Raw genomic sequence first — 23,575 nt, 5'->3', positions numbered from 1 at the left:
TATTTTGTGACCTATTGATTTATTTATCTAGAGTAACTGTATGAGCAGCAAACATAAATTTTCCAATACTTAACAGAGCTCCAAATTGCCACATATGTTGAAGAAAGTACACTGGCCTCAAACATTCGACGTGTTTCACAAGTCAACGCACATTCCATCACTAAAACCGGTTGAACCTGAGAAATTACCTCCTGTTTTAGACTGTTCATCCAACTTATTTAGAGACCTTCTAATCCTCATAACTGAATTCTTGTCACCTAGCTGTTATCCCTATTTTATAATGTCCAGATGTAAGTAGAAGATATGCAAACATTTGTACATGAAAATTAGAAATTAATGCAAAAGAATCTAAAGCCTAGCAACGTGGGGACAAATTCTGAACTCTGAACTTATGCTGCTTTCAACTAAAAGCGTAAAATATGGCGCATTTTTTTTTTTTGATGGTGAATGGAACAGTCTAAAGGCTGAGTTGGTGCCTGTCAAGGGTCTAATTTGAGATGCCAGTGTAATTAACTATTGCAGTGAAACAATTAAACTGAACTGACAAAAATTTTGACATCTGTGATCTATTATATCCCGCCATACATAATCATAAGTTTGGAGCATCCATGTGTCGGTAGGCTGTCCAATTATTTCCGCCGTTAACCACACGAAACAACTCACCATGCTCTTAAGATAATCTTTTCCTTTGAAGTGCTAATTAATTTATCTTCATGCAATTGCTTTCTTAAAAAGTCCCAACATAAAACTCTAAACCATACTCTTGCATTTATTTTTCTTGACTGTACATCAATAGTCTCTCACTTATATCCCTTAAACTTGCATCTCATGGAGTGAGCAGCGGAAAGCATCCAGCAGAATCGAGAAAGATTTGCTTCCTGGTTTTTAGCCAATGGGTTTTGGGTGCTGTACTTGATGCCACTCATACTAGTTTACAGAATTTTTAGTTTTGTTGGTTTTGAGCACAAAATCCATCTAGTTGAATGGTTCAGGCTCGGATCCCGCACATCGATCCGGCTTGCACCAGCAGTGTAGGCGACAGCATCGTGCTGAAGCTAAGGGAAAATTTTCTGAATGGGCATTAAGATAGCCTTAAGATAGCCAGGATCACTAAACAATTCCATTCTCAGAGCAACTCCACTCCTAACAAAATTAAGCAACTAAAGAAAAATGGCTCTTTTTTTTTTTTTTGGAGAAATCCCAAATACATATATGGAGAGAAGCCAGCAGTTTAGCTGATATTTGATGACCGCCATAAACAGGGTGATACTTTCATCAAAGGCTTGAAACATCAAAATGATATTAGCAAGTATAAAGAACTTCAGAGCTGGTACAGGAAATGCTGCCGAAATAAAACCTTTCTGATCTTGTGTAACAGAAAAAGCAAAAGCTGTTACAAGATTAAATATTTACAACAACGTTAAGCCAAGCCACGGTTACAAAAGACTTAATCTTCAATCAAACTAGCTACACCAAACATTCATCGACATCAAGCAAGTTTGTTACGAACACTCACCAATCTATTTTGAAGTATCAGCTCACCGTGCCAAGCGAATGTGAAGTCAATAGACGAGGCAATTTTTGGCACCAATCACTGCATCTGCAAATACTGCACTTCTTCATTCTTTTGCATTCTTTATGTACAAGCAAGAAGACAAACAATCAAACAGAAGGTCATGATGATTGTAGTTCTTCACAGAATATCATTCCCCTTGAGAATGTTGTACTTGCAAAGAGGGCAGGTTGCATTGATATGGAGCCATTTGATAATGCACGTGGAATGGAAATGATGGTTGCATGGAAGTGCATGGAGTTCGGTTCCATCTTCATATGGCGTCAGACAAATACAACACCCCTGAAAGGAGAGTGGGGATCAGACATCAAAAATCCAACCGAAATCACACTATTTCAAACATAACAGAGATAATACCATATCCTATCCTTCGTAAGGACTGCCACAATCTGCACCAGAATAGTAATCTCATTCAAGCAAAACTACATTGTTATTCGTAGAATCTGGGCATGCAAGCTGATAGCATTCGAGGTTCAAATACATGATCATCTGTCACACATTAGTCCTAACAGCCCCAGAAGTACACATTATGAACTTATAGACACGACTATAATTAAATAATAACAAAACTGAAAAGGTGTAGGTAGTTATGCAAAGTGCAAAAGGGGCGAAAATCAGAATGTTTTATGGTAAAGTCAGCCAACGAGAGAAGCAGGTTACTAAATTAAAAACTGCAGCACAGGATCAGTATAAGAAACTTCAGATATGAATATATATTTGTGGCATATAATCAATACAGAAATAAGGGATAATCCCAGAAGTTTGCCGAATGGGCGCAGGTATCCTGATTTAAGTTGCAAGAAAACTGTAGATTAACAAAGTAGCAGTCAAGTTACCATGAATCATAATCGACAAGATGGACAATCCTACGTGTGGGCCAATTAACATCTACAAGTCTCCTTAATTGAAGAATTAAGTAGCAGTGCCTACTGGCCCATACCAGCCATAATGCACTGCACTAGTAAGGTACCACTAAACGTGGGGTACATCATCTTGCTTTTGCCATGCCAGCACTAAGAAGCATGCTGGTTTCGTACTCCAGCAGGTATGGCAGGTATGGGTACTTTGATTCTTTCTTCATCATACATTTCTCCTGTAAGAAACAAAGAAAGAGTTGCTTCTTTAGAAACCTTCCCCTGCACCACCCCACAAGCCTTCTCTCGGGAAAAAAAAAAGACAGCTTATCTTCTCAGTAACTTAAATAGCAAAATCCTGAATGATGAAAGGAAACATTGGGATAAAGTGACCAGTCTCTGAAAGAATACAACCTCCCTGCAAAATTTCCAATCTAATCTACAACTAGACAACCAAACTCTGATGGCCGACTTCTGGGATAGTGAACAGTAAATTAATCGGAAAAACAGAATCAAGTGACTTGACATAAAAATTCATTGCCGAAGCCTATCATCTTCTACATTTGCACCTGCAGTCATTCAATAGATTTTAAAATGGAACTATAAGCCCCAGACAAAGTTCACAACATGGAAAAGGAAGCTTGAGATTCACTGCTTGTAGGATCAAGGTCACATACAGCTAAATCGCTGATAAGATAACAGCTTCACTGGCCAGAATGAGCATTTTAATTGACGGCCATCCCAGATACAAAGTTGATCATATTGAACCTTGGCTCCTCCCCACAACAAGCCCTTAATCAAGCTAGACATTAATCGGTGCTTTTCAGTCTCTCGGAAATGCCTGACCTCGAGATTAAAGTTACAAATATGATCACATGATTTACAAACAGAAATGGCTGTGTAAAGACTGGGTTGACTGCCCCCTCTCATATAGTCTCAGACAGAGCCAGGTCCTAATGGTCAAACCCACGAGACACCATGCTGAACGTACTAGAGCTTGGCTCCTCCCCACCACAAGCTCTTAGACAAAGTCTGACCTTCATTGGCATTTTTCAGCCTTCAAAATAAATGTTTGAACTATAGGTTTAAAATTGTAAAGCCAATTAGACCTCATAAAGTCATTCTAGTAATAGAAATACACAATTAAAACTAAGAACCTCCATCAGTGCATCCTAGATTAACTTATGTCTTGTACAAAAATATGTCAAAATTTGAAGATTGAACATTCTTTGTTGATGAATCACATATATATGAAATATCCAAATCAAATATGAATATTGGCTGCGGTTTGGGTGCTCAATTTAACAAATTGATTTATTGGATCATTTTCATCCGCTAGTGCAACTTGACTTAATGCGAGCAGTAAATGCGACAGAATCACATCCAAACTCTTAACCTGAATACCAAATGTCAAAGTCCAAGAAATGCCTGTATTAATCCCAATTTAGCCTCTTTCTAGCTTCACTTGGTCCTCATTTGCTCTATCTAGAACAGCAAAATCTACATATAGGCCTTCTACTTCAATCTTTTTTGCATTAATTATCTATATTGATATCCTATATGGTTAACAACTTTGTGTTACTGGCATTAAAACAATTAGGTTAATTCTCTCATTATTACTTGTCATAGTCATTATTTAATACTGTTTTTACACAACTTTTCAGAGGACACAGGTTTAATGACTAGGTAATGGGTGCAATTTTTATTACCTATTTTAAGTGTTTTTATGATTTATTTGTTTGCGCATGATGTGTAGATTTCCAAGCGACTCCAGAATTATTCCACCATTAGATTGAACAAGAAAGTAGCCATCATGGAGAATTTCCTACCAGAAGATGCAATAGTTTTCATGATTCTTATTACTCATGAAATCTTCGTTTAGCATTTGATAGGCATGCAAGAATAGGACCTTTACTTTCAAGGTGATGATAAGAATAATCTCTATGTACATGATTATAGTTTTACAAATTTTGTTCCTTGGAGAGAGAAGCAAGAGACCTCATCTATCTTCATCTTTTGCTTGATTACTCAAACCTTGTGGAAGGATGCAATTGATATGTACAGATTTGAAATTCAAAGAAACCAAATCAAATTATTTCTTGGCTTGACAATTTCACATGCAATGCTGAGATGGATACAGACTGTTTCAACCTCCTCTATGCCTGGTTTGGGTAAATCCATTCAGCTAAATAAAACATACAAAATAATGGATGGAAATAGTTAGAATAGTTGCAAAATAGAAAAAGATTTGTAAATATTTATAAATAAAATTCAATGGGTGAGCCTCATTACAACCATTATATGTACTACATAAGTAACATAGGTATGGATTTGACATATGCTGTACTTCCTTGAGAAGACACATATATTAGTTTGAACATTAAATACTAACATAATCGGAATATATTACATTTATACCAAAATCACTTAAATAAATACCCTTGGATATCTGTTTCTTATTTAGCATGTTCCTAATAATTAGACTTTTCCAAATTTCGTAACCTTAGAATAACACCTTCATATGATACAAAGGAAAACAAAACAACATGCCATGATGATAAGCAATAGCATGCTCCACAAACAGTAACTTTTAGACCTTGTAGATGAGGTTCAGTGCTGTGGAATTAACCCCCTCCCCTCCTGAAAATGGTTAAAATTGGAGATGCAGAAAGCAGCAATCATGAGCTAATCTCAAGCATCCTATTAATGTTTTTTTCGAGGAAAGGTAGCTGAAAATAAAATTTTAAGTCCCTGAGGCTTAGAGTTTTTAAATGATAAGTTTGCTGGCCAGCTATTCATTACCCAGTGATTGGTTTGCAGTTGCCTAAGAAAGGCCTAGAAGATGCTTTTTAGAAAAGGGGATTTAAAAAAACCCTTAAACACCATTGACAGGATCAAATTGTAAACCCTCTTGTTAGCACTTTGGGTTCTCAAGCATGCCAAAAATTTTATATTATGTCCAGAGGTGCGAGTATTGTAGGTTTCCCTTTTCTTTTGGTAAAACATGATATAGTTGAAACCAAAAACACACTCAACTACACTTAACAGACCATTATTTTTTAACACTATCACTAACCTTTTGCTAAAATTATCAGTTGGAAAGAAAATATTAATATTTCAAGAAAAAAAATTCTAACCTTCTAGATTTTGATTGTCTAGAGTATGGAGCTAGTAGATTGGCAGCTACCCATTGTACAGAGATTGATGACCACTAATCCATTTATGTACACATATGGGGTTCTCTTCTTTTAAGTGGCTAGTGTCCTCAGTTCTTGTATGAGTTTCCATTTTCTGTAGCGAATGTTAATTCTTTGTCTACTGTCTTCTACAGCGTATGCCGAACCGGCCCGTACCGGCCGGTACGGGCCGGTACAAACCGGTCCGGCCAGCTACCGGTACGGCGGAGCCGTGGAAACCGGTACAGGCCGGTTTCTTGCCGGAGACGAAGAAGACGAGGAGAAAAAGAGGGAGCGCGGGGAAGAGAGGGAGGGAACCCACCTTCGGCCGCCATCGGACAGCCGCGGAGGGGCGTCGGAGGCCGGTGGGGGGCGGCGGAGGCTTTTAATTTGGGGATTTTTAAGTGAAGTCGGCAACCGATTTGCCGACTTCACTTAAAATCCCCAAATTAAAAAACGCGGCCGCGTCCCCTGTTTCTTTCGAAACAGTGACGCGGCCGCGGCCGCGGCCTCCGCAGCGCCCCCGCGGGCTCCCCCGCCCCCCGCCGGCCTCCGCCGCCCCCCACCGGCCTCCGACGCCCCTCCGCGGCTCTCCGATGGCGGCCGAAGGTGGGCTCGCTCCCTCTCTTCCCCGCGCTCCCTCTGGTTCTCTTCTTCTTCCCCGGTTCCGGCGGGGAAGAGCTTCCCGGTTCGTACCGCCCGGAGCACGGTACGAACCGGCCCGTACCGGTCCGGTAGGCAACCGGTACGCCTACCGGACCCGGTACGGTGGACCTTGGTCTTCTATCTTGTTATTGTATGGGATGGGACCTGTTCTTTGTATGTAGCTCTAAATTTCTGGCTCCTTTTTTTGTTCCGCATGTCCATGCCTTTGATTAATACCTTTCCCTTTATTCTAAATTAAAAAAGAACAATCAATGCCTTTCTGCACATGTGACCTTGGATTATGGTTTCAGTTACATAGCAAGGAACAGAAGGAAAGCAGCACGACACTTTGGTTAATTCAATCATTGTTACCCATGATAGTCATTAATTAGTACTGCTTCTACACAACTTTTCAAAGGACACAAGTTTAATGACTAGGTAACAGGTGCGTATTTTATTATCAAACTTTAAGTGTTTGAATGATTTAGTTGGTGATGCATGACATGTAGATTTTCAAGTGCTAATTATTCCACCACTAGATTGAGCAAGAAAATAGCCATCATGGTGAACTTCCTAGCGGAAGATCTGCGATAGTTTCCATTATTCTTGTTACTTATGTCAATCTTTGTTTAGCATCTGGTAGGCTTGTGAGGATAGCATCTTTACTTACAAGGTGACTAGAATAATAATCTCTATGTATTTGATTATATTTTACAAATTTTGTTCCTTAGAACTGGAAAGAGAAGCAAGAGACCTCATCTTCATTGTTTGCTTGATTACTCAAACCTCATGGAAGGATGCAGCTGATAGGTACAAATTTAAAATTCAAAGAACCAAGTGAAATTTAATTTCATGGTCTATGTGAAATGTGATGCTAAGATGGATACAGACTGTTTTGACCGCCTTTAGGCCTGGTTTGGGTAAATCCATTCAGCTACATAAAACAAACAGAATAAAAGATGGAAATCAGTTAGAATTTAAGTTGAAAAATTGGAAAAAGATCTACAAATATTTATAAATATAATTCAATACGTGAGCCTCATTACAACCATCATATGTTTTAGACAAGTAACATTGGTGCAGATTTCATATATGCCGTACTACCTCATGAAGTTACGTATAAATTTAAAGTCAAATTAAATACTAACATAGTTGGAACATGTCACATTTACACTAAAATAACTTAACTAAATAACCTTAGATTTTTGTTTCCTTATTTAGCATGTCCCTAACAATTTGACTTTTTTATAATTTTGAATCTTTAAAATAACACTTTATGGTATCAGATAATTTCATATGATAGAGAGGAAAACAAAATGATATGCCATAATAAAAAGAAATAGCATGACCAAGAAACAAAACTTTAGATCTCGTGGAGTGGTGTAGAATTACCCCTCTCATGAAAATAGTTATAAATGAAGATGAAAAACAGCAATCAAGAGGCTGATTCTCAAGCATCCTACTAATGTCCTTCTCTAGGTAAGGTAGCTGAAAAAAAAACTTCGAGTCCCTGAGTCCTTAGAGTTTTTAATTGATGAGTATACTGGCCAGCTATTCATCATGCAGAGATTGGTTTGCAGTTGCCTAAGAAAAGCCTAGGTCATGCTTTTAAAAAAGTAAAAAAAATAACTTCAAAACCCTGCTGACAGGATCAAATTGTAAACCCTCTTCTTAGGTCAATGGGCTCTCATGCATGCCAAAATTTTTACACCATCTCCAGAGGTGCAAGTATCGTAGGTTCCCTCCTTTTTTGGAAAAACATGTTCTAGTCAAAACCAAAAGCACCCTCAACTACAGCAAAAATCAAACCATTATTTTTTTGAACATCTTATCACTCACCTTTTTATGAAATTATTGGCTGGAAATAAAACACTAATATCTAAAGAAAAAAATTCTACCCTGCTAGATTTTGATTGTCTAGAGTATGGAGCTGGCAGGTTGGTAGCTATCCATTGTAAAGAGATTGATGAGTAGTAGTCCATTTATGTATATATCAGTGGTTCTCTTCTTTTAAGTGGCTAATTTGCTCTATACTTGCATGAGTTTCCCTTTTTTTTTAGAGGATATTAGTTCTTTAAATCGTAATGAAGACAAACCCAGGGAAGCACAAGGTCATCATGGTCAGACAACAAACATACCACCATGATGCAAATGGTGTAACCACTGAAAAAAAGCAAATAGCTAGTCACAGGACATTCAATGGGCTTTTTATTTAAATATAATCCAACGAGTGTCTACATAGACAGTTAAGCATAGAGACTAAGCAAAGACTAACAAATAACAATGCTAAGAGTATATATTCAAGAGGATCCAGATGTTAAGAAAGGTCAATATAAGTAGAGGATGCTTTACATAAAATTGATGCAGGATGGGCTAAAAGGTCATGTGAGATATTCATGGGAAATGCAGTCATTTATGGGAATACCTTAGCTGATCTAGTAAGGAACTACAGCATCATCTTATAGAATTATTTGTAAAAAGGGTAATTTTTATACCACCCCCTCATGCTGTTAGGATTTTTCAGAAACTCCTTATTTTTTCGTTTCCTCCAAATCAGCCTAGCAATTAGTCATGGGATTATTATACTCTCGTCTCTAATCCATCACAACTAATAACTGAAACCATCCAGCTGTCATGTGATTACTGATTTTGTCCTCTGATTTTGTAACAATGTGAGTCCGCCTGCTCTCACACACCATCACTTCTTTTATCTAACTGAATGAGAAAGCACCAGCACTCAGACCTCCCACCCATTCCCCACCCCTTCCTATCTGATCACCCGTATCCCTATCCTGCATGTGTCCATGTAGTCAGAGAAAAGGAGAGAAGGGGAGCTGAATGGGACAGTGCCCACCATCTTATCCTCCATTGTTTGGATTATCCAAAAGCTCCAATATTTTGTCCCCTCTCTTTCTCACTCCCCTTTTAAGTCCAAATCCATCAAGCCATCAACTATCATGATGGTCTCTTCAAGTCAGTAGCAACAAAAACACTTCATGGACTTTGCTCTTTACTGACTCCACCTTTCCACCATGCTGGAAACAATCATGCATAGAATCAAAATATGATCTCATGACGTTAATTCAATTTCTTTCAGAACTAAGCTATGATCCTTCTTATAAAAGTGCTGACTTGATCATGAAGTTGAAATTGAGTTTCAATATGATAGAAATCAATTCATATCATTGACGAATATTAACCATGCATACTGGTATGTAGAAGAGAGTGAAATGAAAGCCTTGTCAATATAGAACAGTTCTTATCTAGGACACAGGAATCGGAAAGGGAAAAGCGTGGAACTGCAAATCACTGAATAAAACATTGAAGCAATCTATAGGATCTTGGGCTCTTCATTCCTCGAGTTGTCTTTAACTGCATATCCATGCCTTTGATTGATACCTTTCCCTTTATTCTAAAAAAAAATGAAAATAAGAACAATCAATGCCTTTCCCTACCAATCTCCTTTCTTCGAATCTGCATATATGAACTTGGATTATGGTTTCAGTCACATAGCAAGGACGGGAGGGAAAGCAATGGGATGGTTTGGTCTCCTTGGTTAGAGCAAAGAAGAGCAGGTAGGAGAAATGGCAGGGCATGAGTTGTAGCAAAATCATTAATGAGGGAAAGCAGTTATTATACAGTAATTGGGTGGACCTTGTTAAAGAGTTAACGCAGAAGCATTTTGTAGGGTATAAAATAATAGGGAGTCTACAATAAATCATGAAAGCATATGGTTTCATATAAAAATCCCCTTGTAACACAATAAGGAGCAATGCGAGGGAATGACCAATCTTGTGGATGTAATGTTTCTCATCCGCATCCAATCTAAAAGGCTAACACTATGTTTTGAAAATTTGGAAATTATGTAAATCATGGTTCGTTGTACTGGCCCAAACCGGGCGGTATGGGGCGTATCATACTATAGCGGTTCAGTACCGGTACCCAGTATGAGTGATGTACCGATACTTGGTATGCCAAAAAGACTCCGTACTGTACCATACCGGCACAGTGCTAGTGTGGCACTGGTACAGGATCCGTAACTGAGATGGCGAATCTTGATGTAAATATTCAAAGTCGCTATCAACATCAGTCTTTATACCACAAGTACCAAATCAAGCTTTAAGAATATGTTCAACAAATGTATGCTTCTTTTATGTTCCTGAGAAGTGGTAGGTAATACCAACATAATCTCACAAGAGGAAAAAAAGATTCATGTCGCAGAGGTTACTAAACCTCAATACCAAAGGTCTTTAAATGATGTACTAATGATAATAATAATTGTGACATGACAAACAAGATACCAATAGAAACATGTCAAATGAGAGTTTTGGTCTAAACTTCCATGTAATATGATAGAACAAAAATTTTATGAAAGACAAGAAGCCTTACTGCATCCTCATGTAGTAAAACACGTTCACATGTTGAAATTCCATTGTTGTTTACAATTGGAACCATTAATCCTTCTTCAGTTGTCTTTGGTCCATTGACACAAGGCTCAGAATATCTATATCTCGGTAGAATGCTAATATCTGCATCTGATGCACCTTGCTGTTTATTCAGAACAAAATAAATGAAAATAAGTAGCCACCGTAAGCTCTTTCAAATAATTTCTTTATTTGTTGACTATGAAATCCTCCAACTCTTACCTGGCCTGCCACAGCATACAGAATTGCAATAATGCACGGCAAGCAACAGCAAAGTGCAATCCCAATAATGCAGGCCAATGCCACACAAAAGATGGCAAAGAAGACATCAAATGCTAGGAAAACTATGGTCAACCTGAGAAAGTCATGACGAAAAAAGATACACTGTCAGGAAGTAATTGCATATGCAAAAAACCGATTGTTTTTGAAAGGCAATCAAGCCCTATTGCCATTCAAAAGCCAGAAAATTCATTGATGAAAACAGAAGTGGGGAGGGGTGGGGGGGAGGTGTAGGTGATTGAATTGTGCATTTAGTTCCCTTTTCATTTAGGCGATGATCAGCATCATTAAAAATCTTCAATTCAATTAAAATCAATTATTGATAAGGGGGGAATTGTGAGAATAAGCAGATACAACTTATTGAGGCCACTTATTTCAACAGAAGAAAATTCGGTGCTGCCATCAACATCCAAAATTCAGCATAAATAGAAAGTAAGAAAATATATTTAATCTCTGTTTTTGATAAATTCATCAAAATGTGATCCCCATAAAGGTTCTGAGGAAAGAACGAAAAAATGGTCATTATCATATAAAAACTTCAAAACAATCAGCAAAGATTTAGCAGGTTTATGATCCAAAAAAGCTAAAATCAGCAACATAAAACAATCTTGACAAGATGTTCTCTCAATAATGGCCACTAGGAGGTGTCAATTTCTTCAGTCAGCAGGCTGTACCGCTCAGGACCAGAATCCTAGCTGATTGTCAGTGGACATCCTAAAAGCTTAAGACATTGGTGATCATTGGCGCATAAAAATTAAACTAGATATTGATATCTTGAAAAAGGGAAAAAAGTATTTTTCAAGACAAACATTAAGCTTACCAGTAAAGCCTTGGAGCATTTTGCAAGAGAGTTTCACCACCAGAAACCACCCAATAGAAGCCAATAATCCACCACAAAAAGGATGCCATGGTATTAAGAGATTCACATCGTTTTGCAGCACTGGCACCAATCACCATCACTCATTAGAATTATAATTTTGCAAAGCAAAGAATTAATATATATTTGAAACACATAAAGCCAAAAATATTTTGCTCAAACGAGAGGAGCAAAAATGTCGAATAGGCTGCCTGAGGTTCCAAAGAGATTTACTCTCTTTTGTTAATTGATATAGAGACTACAAAGAGGTACAGCATTCTCTTCCAGGGGAAAAGACCTAAATAATTCATCAAATTATTACGTCAGACATATCAACATATTATTTTAGTCAGATTTTAAATGCCACACGGACAATGTTAAGTTTATCAAATGACATCACATATTGCAGCATAACACTGAAAAATGTAACAAAATTCATCGCTCACATGTGAAACAACTTGTTTTCTACATTCCACTAATTCAAGCATCATGTTGTATTACCCATGCTGCATGATTATTGACACAGTAACATAGTAAACGTTGCATACTATACTATTTTAATAAATGTCAGTCCCCTATTTCCATGTTGCATAGCATATGCTGCAACAATGATCAGCATGTGCCATCATAAAATTAATTGCATATAAAGGTAAATCCACCCAAACTCGATTATGTCAATCAGGTAAATATGCTCGCCATTTCTCTTTCCCAAATCACTCTCTTTTTTGCAAGCCCAGGGAGTCTGATTTGTAGATTGTGTGTGTAAGTGTGTGTGAGAGAGAGAGAGAGAGAGTGAAGGGGAGTTGAAACTAAATTGATCCAGGACTTCTTTTTTTTTATGCTAACTGCATGATTTATTCATTTTTCCTTATGAGATCAATGGATTGCAGTAAATAAGGTGACAAATGTGTTCATATGATTTCTCTTCCAAAAGATTATAAAGTCAAAGTCCCAATCAATTTTTCAGACTGGGCTGAGCTTAACTAATGTTGGGGTTAGCTTGATTAGCAGCTTAACAACATCTTTCTCCAATATTATTCAAAAGTACAAACAGTTCTTACAGAGCCAAATAACTTAACAACATTTTTTTACATTTTCAAAAAGTATAAAATATTTATAGATTTCCCATAGATTGAAAAAATATACATCTTCTATCTCATCTGATAAATGAACCTATACAGATTGGCCTGTTTATTCATTGATAATGAGCAAATTTTCAGATTATAAATGGCTCCAAAACAAGCAAATAAAAAAAGGTAGGAGAATTAGTCCTGTTTGGGCTACGCCAGGCCCAAGCCCTAAAAGCAATTATAGGATTGTGCTCGTGATTGAATGATTACACTCAAGGCAGTGCTGGCATGCAATCTTTTCCGTTCTTTGGTTTTATGCATGCATCCGTGTTTCATTCAGAGGGAAGATAAAGTCACTCATAGATCTAACCAGTACAGACAAGTTCCAAATCAGGAGAATATATTCCAGGCTTTGCTAATTAAATCTCAAGCAGCAAGATGACTTAATTTCATAGGTATAAAGCAAGATATTTATAATAAAGAGGCATGCCCTATTTGTGAGAGGCCACACTAAGGCGTTCATGTGTAGCATCAGATTATTATACAGTTTGCCACAAACTATATAGAAAATGTGGGAACCCATAGAGGAAGCACAAAAGGCATGTATGCGATGAAATGTAACTAAAATGTATAATGATCATTATGTTGCTTTCTCTTTAGACCTCCACCCACTTGTCCTTTGAAGCCTTATGTTAAGGAATTTAATATGATTTGTACGAAGGTTGCTGAAAAGACCAGCTATTCCAGATTTTGAAAGGTTTGTATTAGTTGGCAGAAATATTAGAACTCATCTAAAAGAAAAATGATAATTGTCTAAACTTCTAAATGAAAAGCCTTGGTAGGGTAAAGAACCCTTTATGATTCTTCACTTCATATAACCCACCTATCCTCCAAAACCAAAATGGATCTTCTCAATGAGAGACTGCTACATGGGGACAAGAAGAATTTGAGGTAAGGTAAACAATCATACCAAGAGCACACATGCCACATGTGCAAAGCATTAGCAATCATTCCAACAAGATGACAACAAGCGATACCAGAAAAAATGTTAAGTCTCAAAGTGAATGGAAATTCCAAAAATAAAGCCAAATTTATTCAATAACAAGATTAGAGAAGAACTATCTGTGACTTCTTTTAAGTAAACACTTTTTATTATAAATGGAAATCACCAGATGGCCTCACACAATCATCTAATTGGACAAAAGCACTTGCATCGTAAATATTAAAGGTATAAAAATTTTATAACATAACATTAAATTTACATTATCAAGAATATTGTCAAATTTGAGAATAACACATCAAAAAAAAAAAAAGATAAAGTGGAAAACCAAACAGAACATAAACTCTATTTATGTTTAACATTATTTTTTTTTTAAACAAACCAAGTACTTCAATTAATATCATAACCTAATTAAATTTGCACTTATAAATAAAAACAAAGAAATAAAATGTCTTAGGCCCTATTTGGGAGAGCTATTGGCAGTAGAGCTTTTGAAAGTAAAGCTATTAGAAGTAGAGCTTTCTGAAGTAGAGCTTTTATAAAAAGCTGTTTGCTATTTAGTAACTACATTTTTAAAGTGCTGTGGAACTTTAACATATGTTTGGTAAACAAACTGAGAAAGTACTTTTGTAAGAGAAAATTACCATAAAGGAAAGTACATAGTATTATACAACAGAGCATAACAAAATATAACATATATTAATATATAAATATGTGATATAGTATAATATTATTGTAATATAATATAATATTATTATAATATAGTAATATAACATTATATACTATAACATAATAATTTAACATAATATTAAATTATTTAACATAACATATTAATATATTATGATATAATGTAATATAATATTATATTTATAGTATAATACAATAATAAAGGTACAAAATATTATAATTATGAGCATACATTAATTTTTCATAATATAACATAATATTAAATTATTCAACATAATATTTTAATGTATTATGGTATAATGTAATATAATATTATATTTATAGTATAATACAATAATAAAGGTACAAAATATTATAATTATAAGTGTAAATTAATTTTTCATAATATAATTTAATATTAAATTATTTAATATAACATATTAATTATTATGATATAATGTAATATAATATTATATTTATAGTATAATACAATAATAAAGATATAAAATAATAATAGGAAACAAGAATATCTTTTTCTGCACTAAAGGGAGTCTAATCCACGGCTAGGATTCTTTGTTAGGGCTCCAGCCGATTTTTAGATTTATAAGGGGACAAAGTATATAATTGTTATATTTTATTATGGGTATTTTGGTCAAAAAACAGCTTTCCAACAAAACTCAAAACAGCTTTTTCGTAAAGCTCTAAAATGAAGCTTCTCTCAAAAAGCTGGTTTTAGCTTTTTAGAAAAGCTAAAACAGCTTTCCAAAATTTTTACCAAACACCCTTTTTCATCCAAAAGTGCTTTTTGGCCCTCCAAAAGCTCCCCTAAACAGGGCCTAAATAGTTTGGGATTAGTTGATTAGAAAAACGTCTTAAATAATGAGTTTTTTTGCATGAATACCCTTATAAAATTTTAAATTTGCATGAATACCCTCTTAAATTTATATTTATTTTTGTACCCTCATAAAACACTATTTTTGCACAAATGCCCCTAATATAACCCAATACTGGGACTGACTGAATTATACAGAGAGAGGAAAAGCAGCAATCCAAGCTCTTTTTGAATCGGATATTGGATAGGCTAAGCTAGATGTAGCCCGCTCTCTCTACGGTTTTGCTGAGGAGATTTGTAAAAAGGATTCCCAATTCTTTAGTAGGGGAAGACCCTTATTAAAATACTTAGCTCGAACGTCCAGAGTAAGATACTTAATCCAACGGATTTTCTAACATCATTAATAAAAACCATATTTATTTTAATTAAAAATAAAATAGAATTTTAAAATTATTTCTTTGTCCTCTATTGCGATCGCCTTATAAATGTTTCTTTTTGCACGTCTACCCATTAAGAGCATTTTACTCATTTTAATTTGAAATCATTAAGTTTTTAATGGCATTAGATGGCGTAGGTACATATGCAAAAACAAGAATAAAAAGCAAGGTAGAATAGCAAAACAAGTGTTTTACGAGGGTATATATGCAAATATCAATTTTGGAAGGATATTCATACAAAATTCAATATTTAGGAGGGTATTCATGCAAAAAACCCTAAATTATAACTAGTCAGTAGACAAAAAAAATATAACTATATAAGTTTAACATTTTTTCTCATTTGTAATTGCATTCAAAGAATGCAGCAGCTTTCCAAATGTAAATTGTGTTTACATAAGGTCCAAACTTCAAGGTCATAATTTTATCTTCATAAGTAGTTTTTCAGGGCTCTTCTTTAGCTACAAATGAAAGATAAGGTGCATGATAGACAACTGACACTTGCCATGAAAATATTAAAAAATAATGAGAATGGCTAAATTTAGCAAAAATTATTTCTGTTGTATATGTTGGATCAATACATTGTGGTGTCTTTTTCCAGATAACCCTATTTCTTCCAACATAAATCTTTCAAAGTAAAGCATGAAATTTAAAATCCTTTTTTTTTGAGAGAGAGAGAGAAGGAGGGGAAATCCCCACTGAAAACCCTATACCATAAACATGAAATATAGAATCAATAAATTCAACTCCTGAACAAACAGTAATTAAGTAAATCAAGTATAAATACCTACCTTTTTGTGCAATAATGGTTCAAAAGTTTGACAAACATGTATTAAGAATAGTGTTTTTTATCTGTTTGATATGACTATAATTTACAATCACAAAACTCTAAATCAACTTCCCCATGTAGTTTTGAAAATTCTGCATTTGAATATAATTGCTTAGTTAACTGTATTGATCTGTAATATATAAGACCTCAAATTCATAGAAAGCCTATTTCAGCCCCAATACATTTATTGCTTTTTTCAGTTCAATATATCTTTCTTTAACCATCATGTACTTGGTCATATTTTTCTGAATTTTGACATATTCAATTTCATTCAAATGTTCTACTATTTATATTAATGCCTTCTGACAAAATATAAGATTTAAAAGATGAAACTAATTAATTTGAAGATGCATGGCAATGACATTTTTCCATAGGAATAGTAGAAGAAACATTGTGGATGTGTTGTATAAATATAATCTAAAACTTGCATCAAGTTACATTTACAGTGCACATATGTATCTTTTACAACTGCATCCAAAAATACTTTTATTGTCATTTAACCAAATGAACATGGTTTTAAAAAAGATGGCTGCCTAGATGGTCTGCTTAGGCAGAGCCACCTAGGCACCTACCTTAGCATTTTGCATCATGTTTGAGTATGTATAATGACATTAATTTGTAACTTAGTATTGGATGGTGCCAAGTTGAGAGTGACCGTTGACTTAATACATCTTATTTGATAAGTTATTTTAATTATTATATTATAGCTATTTTTTTGGGTTTCTCTTTTTATATATTATTCAGTCTTAATTTATTATTGTTGGGCCACCTCAACTCTGGGTGCCAGCAAAGGCACCCACATAGCACCTAGGTGCTACGCAGGCCCCTGGCTGCCTCTTTGTTGCCTTAAGAACATTGTAAATGATATTTAATGTGTTTTTTAATCTGTTTAGATTCAATATCTTACCAAGAAGGTATTGCATATAAATTGTTTAACAATAACATAAAATCAAATATCTTCTAGTTTAGCCAATGGCAATTTCTGACCTCTACAAAACCTATCCAAATTTAACGGATTCAAGTAAGGGTTTTATGATCAGATTAGGTTTAGGCAAGATTTTAAATCCCATGGGATGGACGTGTCCTGGTTTCTCCATAGAACGGGATGCCCTGCTGTCCCGCCCCATCCTGACGGTTGTCCTAGTCATACATCCTAGTAAATTTCCTCCATCTCTCTCCCCTTCTTCGTTCTTTTTCTTCTTTTCCTTCCTCATTTTCTTTCTTTTTCTTCTACTTTCATTTCTTTCCTTTTTCTTTCTTTTTCTTATCCCTTCCTTTATTTCTTTTTTCCCTTTTTCTTCTTGTTTCTCATTCCTTTCTTCCTTCTTTTTTTCCTTCCTTTCTTTCTTTTTCTTCTTCCTTACTTTCTTTCTTTCCTTTTTCTTCTTCTTTCCTTTCACTTTTTCCTTTTCACCTTTCCTTCCTTCTTTTCTTTCCTCTTTCTTCTTCTCTCCCCACATGGATGGGACAGGACGGCCAAGACGCCCCTCGTCCTGCCGGGACCTAAAATATTGGGTTTAGGTTACCTAAGATCAAGTCAATTATCAATAAGTGAGGTTCACATTTAGGCGCCAGACTTAATAAATCATCATGGATTGGACAGGCTCTTAAAAAACAACCCTAGGCCCCTAGAATAGTGACAATAGTGTTGTAGGTTCTGGACAGGTCAAGGTTTGGTTTGGGAAATTACAAAGGTTGAACAGTTCCTTGTTCAGAAAAAAACAAAAAAAAATACCTAAGAGAAAAGTGGTGAGGATAATGTGTTCAGAATTTATGACATTCTCTTCTCCACATTAATTTTCTCTGCTTTCTCTCTCATTTTATTTGAATGTCTACCTTAGATCCCCCTCACTGTTCCTATTTTCTTCTCCTTTTTTAAAGTGGACATTTGACAAAAAAGAAAAAAAATAATTAGGTCAGCAGCTTAGGAACAAGTCTATATTTCAATTATAGATGGCTTAGTATGGATATGGTTTTTTTCTGATATAACCTGAAACTGCCACTAAGAGTATGGTTCAAAAAAGATGACCAAAACTACATGATGAATCAAAAGCGAAATAAAGAACAAAATTTAACATTTCTGTCTGCATAGCTTTTAGGATTTAAATGGCTCCATATGAAATTAAGGGCTTGTATTCTATGAACAAATTAGCCGACCCCAAATAGTTTGGGATTCAGGCTTAGCTGAGTTGAGTTGAGTATATTCTATGAACAAATGGAGTTAAAGAAGTGATTAGGTGTAATGCTGAAATCTCAAATATAATCCTAGACTTTGATAACAACCAAGTAGTTTCATGACCATACAAATTGTGAACCTAACAAATGGATCAAAGCATGATGCTTGAAACTTTCAATTGTTATATGAAAGGTAGCTAACAGATTTTTTTACTTGATTATTATTCACCAATATTAGCTGTTTGGTTTATTGAATTTATATTTTTTTCCATATTTTTAAGTTGAAGGATTTGATTTTGGAAGCATCGAATGATCCAGAAGAAATGCCATGGTATGTGAACCCTAAGCAACAAAAAAGATCATCTGTTTTAGCTATACATAATATCAATTACATAATAGCTAACATTAGTTGTCTAACTCAAATTTCATCTATAGGTATGCGAACGACTGCAAGAATTGATTATGAAGATGAAGTTCAGCCAAGAAATACTGGATTCAATATTAAAAAATCTGAATTTGGTGATGCGCAGTAAATTTTTTTAAAAAAAAGCAACGTGGAACTCGAATATCTATACCATGTTTTATCTCATGTCTCAATAGTTAATTAAATCACGTTGGCTTCCTTATTTTAATTTTAGGAGAAAGTCTATGCAATAACTGGTCTCAGGAATGGAATGAAGTGTTTGCACTATGGAGTTCAAGTTTTCGTGTTGTTTCCTTTAAATAAAGTTTCACTGAGCTTGCATATTTACATTTTTTTAGTATTATGTTATAATTATAAAAATTTCATATTTCTAATAGCAATAACAATAGTACTATAGCAGTAATAACTCATATGCTTGGGCTTTGTTTGATGATTTTGTGGCTAGTAGATGTCCATATATAAGAAAAATATATTTATTAAAAAAAATTAAATAGTTTATTCATAGATGCCTTCAGATCATAAACATCATCAGACTATCATTTTTTCTTAAATCCATCACATGCATCGAAGAAAGTATCGCCTAATGATAAGGATGTCCAGAATTCAACAGATCTTTGTCCATACTCAATTTCCTTAGTGTGATCTATCTAGACTTTGCAGAGCCTCAAGTTTTCATACCCACAGGCATACTGTTGATTAGGAACACCAGCTCAAATACCAATTTTCCCATAGAGGAAGCTGTTTCAACAAACCAGAAGAAGCAGAATCACTGCATTTGAAACATATAGTCGGAAACTTCTATCTAGGGTGCCGCACTTTGAAATCTCTTAAGAAACTCACTCCAAACCAGCTTCCTAAGTGTTTCCTTTTGAATTTTTCTAAGAGATTCACTGACCTGAACCTGCGCCAACTCTGCTCCCATACCTGCTCCAGCTTCAGGTACTAAGATTTAAATAAACTCATTAAAAGTCCTAATCAACAGAAAAGAACCGAAAAGAATGGGAACACAAGCTATTCAGTCATTTCTAATATAGAGGTTGAGATCAACCTTCTTCATAGCCATCTCAGTAAATTCGAAACAAGAACTAGATGTAATCTGATTGACATAATTAGACACAATTTAGCTGAAATCAGACAACATTTCAGGTTGAAGTAAATTGCCAGTATATAATAAATATTTAAGGCATTATTTTCTGATCTCAATTTGGTTTACATTCAGTCAATTACTACTAGTTCAAAGATTTTTCCAGATTTTCTTAGTCATATTTATGGATCTTAAACAAATGTTGATCTTGTCTACCAAAAGACAAATCTTGAGCTTTAGGCAGAAACTTCTGTTAAAAAGACTTGAGTGGGTTAAGGAACTTCCAGCCACATTAAGTATCCTCCACATTATCTTCTTGCCCTTTCATTCGTTCTTACCTCTGTATATTCCTCTCATACATTTGTCATAATCCCTCAACATTTAAACCATGGAAGTGGATCCAGTTCGTGAAAGTATATCAAAAATCCCAAAACATTTAATCTCCATATCATCAGTACAAAATAAAAATATTATCCTATAAACTAACAATACAATGAAACTCAAGCTCCAAACTACATCTGATACACACTTTCATCCAACACTATAAGACTATGTCCATTACCCGGGCACAGGGTGCAGTCCATGAATCCAAATATAGATATTTCTCTCCTGTGCCACCTCACATTCTAATCTAAGAAAAGAGTTCTCTTCCTCAATAAGAAAATCAAGGGCAAATGCAAGTGAGTCCCATTCTTTCAAAAATATCAAGCACTGTTGAGCTGCTGAACAACTACTCACAAACTCTTATATTACATACAACTCCAGACCACCTCCCGATCATCAAAATACTCCACGTTCGTGCATCAGAATTTATCAAATCATGTCCCCCCAAATTTCCAACCCTCACATCACAACCCCATCAGAATTTATCAAACCATGTCCCCCCTCCCCCCCCCCCCCCCCCCACCCCCCCTCTTTCTTCCCCCCAAAGTAATCTCACATATTCTACATCGCACCAGACTGTGAACTGCATAAAATCATTTTAGAAAAATTATAATAATCAGATAGCACAAGAATTGAGCACAAAATTCAATCTTTCCTCTCTACTTGAAACCTCGCTTATTTTGGTATAGGCTAGAGTTCAACACCTAAAATTCTAATATAACATCGCAGCTCTTCATCTGAAGAAACGAAAAAAGGAAAAAGAGAAAACCCAAGAGAAATCAGTCACATAGACTTTCATATAAAAGAAATATGCAATATCAGATAACAACAATTTCTCGATACCTGAACTTTAAACCACCAACTTAAAAACCCAGATCCTAAGTATAAAGAACAAAGGAAAGAAAAAAATGACACCTTTCTTGAAAAAATCAACAATTTTTAACTCAAATATCAATCTGCTCCTACCTAGACTGCTGGCTTCTCCCCGCTCCGCCCTCCTCCCCATCCTCCTCGCTGTCCCCGGCATCAGAGTCCGACCGCGCCCTCTCCCCGCCGCCGCGCTCCTCCACCCCGCGCCGCTGAGCGCTCCGCCGCCGATACTCCGTCCAGACCAGCGCCACGTGGACCACGCACTGGACCGCGTACCCGGCGATCCAGACCCGGACCGGCGTGTTGGGCCGCTCGCCGGTGGTGGCCCCCAGCACGGCAACCGACACGGCGGCGAAGGCCAGGTTCCATGCGATGTCGAGCGCCACTACCGGCCGCGAGTAAGCCCAGTCGGCGCGCCGCTCCTCCAGCTGGAGCGCGGCCGTCTCGCGCACCAGCATCGAGGACCCCCGCTGGCCCAACGCCCGGCCCAGGGTGGCCGCCAGCCGGCTCGTCCGGGCCGGCTCCCCCCGGACCGGCCGGAGCAGCGGCTCCGGGGACACCGTCTCGGTCGAAGCCTCTCCTTCCATCCCCCTCCCCCTCTCTCTCCCTCGGGACTTCTTTGGCTCTCTCTCTCTCTCTATCTAACTAGAAAAGAGTGATACTATTAAGAGAATGCCAAATCCATAAGGTTCTTTGCCTCTTTAGAATAAATCCTTCTTTTTGTCGGCGACGAGCTCTCGAAGTTGCTCTCTCCCCCCCTGAGAAACAGGAATGGCAGATGGAATTTGGAGTAGAGAGGAATTTAATTTTTTTTCCTTTTTGAATGCTTGTAACCTGTAACTCCACGAATAAGTTAACTAATTTCTGTGATTGGATTGTATGGCCACGCGATGCTGACTTTTGTGTGCGGCGCATTTAGAAATTTGTGAAGATGTTCGTGGAGTTGGTCGTTATAAGTATATTTTTTTCGGTTTTAAGGTTTTGACTTGCTGGTGTACAGTGTACTAAGTTAGCGAACAGTGTTTTTATTGTCAGCGAACAGTGTTTTTACTGTCAGCGAACAGTCTTTTCAGCTAATGATGTTTAGTCTTGGTGTTTATGTGGGACCTATCACCTACGTGAGTGGAAATGTACAAGTGGATGTTAGTAGTTAGTGGAAGAGGCTGTATGCTGTCTATGAGAGATTGGGGATGTCTGCTGCGCCCCTGGTTTTATGGTCCGGTGGCATGGAGGTGTTTTCCTTTTTCTTTTTTTTTTTTTTTAATAGAAGACATGAATCATGGTAGCTTGCAGATGATGACAAGAACGGTGGGTCTCACGGTCACAGACTCGTAGACTGGCTGAAAGGGGCGCGAAAGCCCACCTGCTCTTTTATATATATTTGATGGTAAAAACAGCATTCATATAATTTTTACATGGTACAGCCAGCCAAATTAAAAGAGATAAAATGGTATAAGAAAAATAGAATCTCAACGGCACTGGTCCAGATAACCTTACCGAAGTGCCGAGCAACATAGGAGGTTCCAGACTACAACTACAGCAAACACCGAGGGAAAGCTCGTTGAGACCGGCTAAAACTGCAGTTCCATCAACGGTTGGTCCTTCACCTGCATGCTCGTATGCCCCATTCAGATGCTGTTATGCATCAAATCTCGGTGAATCACTTATGTTACTTAAGTTGTATCACTCTATGCAAACAATTGGTCTCAATATTGGTTTGTTGCCCCTAATTTCGGAACAGTGATCTAGACCGTTTTCGTGGAACGACGAGACAATAGACAGGATCAAAGAGCTTGCTTGATTGAATTCTATCGTACCTTTCGATGCTTACGTCAGAGGACGATTTGAGGTGGAAATGGAGGAAGTAGGAAAAACGGGGAGATAAAGTCTCCATAACTATGGTGTTTGTTCATTATTACTTTCATATGAAGAACTTCTGAATTTATTTATAGCTGGGATCTCCACATCTTTAGCAAATTATATTCCTTGAAACTCTAGAT

The 23,575-nt window shown here is 36.4% G+C and overlaps 1 protein-coding gene across 1 annotated transcript; it reads right to left on the bottom strand.

Moving 5' to 3' along the window:
• Positions 1-1,248: 1,248 nt before the first annotated feature.
• On the bottom strand, positions 1,249-22,339 carry LOC103724148 (E3 ubiquitin protein ligase RIE1-like). The gene is made up of 5 exons (XM_039129393.1): positions 21,672-22,339; positions 11,772-11,891; positions 10,895-11,027; positions 10,638-10,796; positions 1,249-1,855 (listed from the first exon to the last, which is right to left on the bottom strand). Exons 1-5 carry the CDS (start codon positions 22,160-22,162, stop codon positions 1,694-1,696), a joined length of 1,065 nt encoding a protein of 354 aa, XP_038985321.1. The 5' UTR covers positions 22,163-22,339; the 3' UTR covers positions 1,249-1,693.
• Between the last annotated feature and the right edge of the window lie 1,236 nt (positions 22,340-23,575).

Source organism: Phoenix dactylifera, chromosome 8, assembly GCF_009389715.1.
Source record: "Phoenix dactylifera cultivar Barhee BC4 chromosome 8, palm_55x_up_171113_PBpolish2nd_filt_p, whole genome shotgun sequence".
NCBI classification, from domain to species: domain Eukaryota; kingdom Viridiplantae; phylum Streptophyta; class Magnoliopsida; order Arecales; family Arecaceae; genus Phoenix; species Phoenix dactylifera.
This window is presented reverse-complemented; position numbering and strand designations above follow the sequence as displayed.

Bases quoted from the DNA above. Each gene is read 5' to 3' on its own strand.
- LOC103724148 (XM_039129393.1), bottom strand. From the start codon at position 22,162: ATGGAAGGAGAGGCTTCGACCGAGACGGTGTCCCCGGAGCCGCTGCTC. The intron at 11,028-11,771 runs GTAAGCTTAATG...TGACTTTCTCAG, and splicing joins AATGCTCCAAGGCTTTACTG to GTTGACCATAGTTTTCCTAG. The intron at 10,797-10,894 runs GTAAGAGTTGGA...CTGAATAAACAG, and splicing joins TGTATGCTGTGGCAGGCCAG to CAAGGTGCATCAGATGCAGA.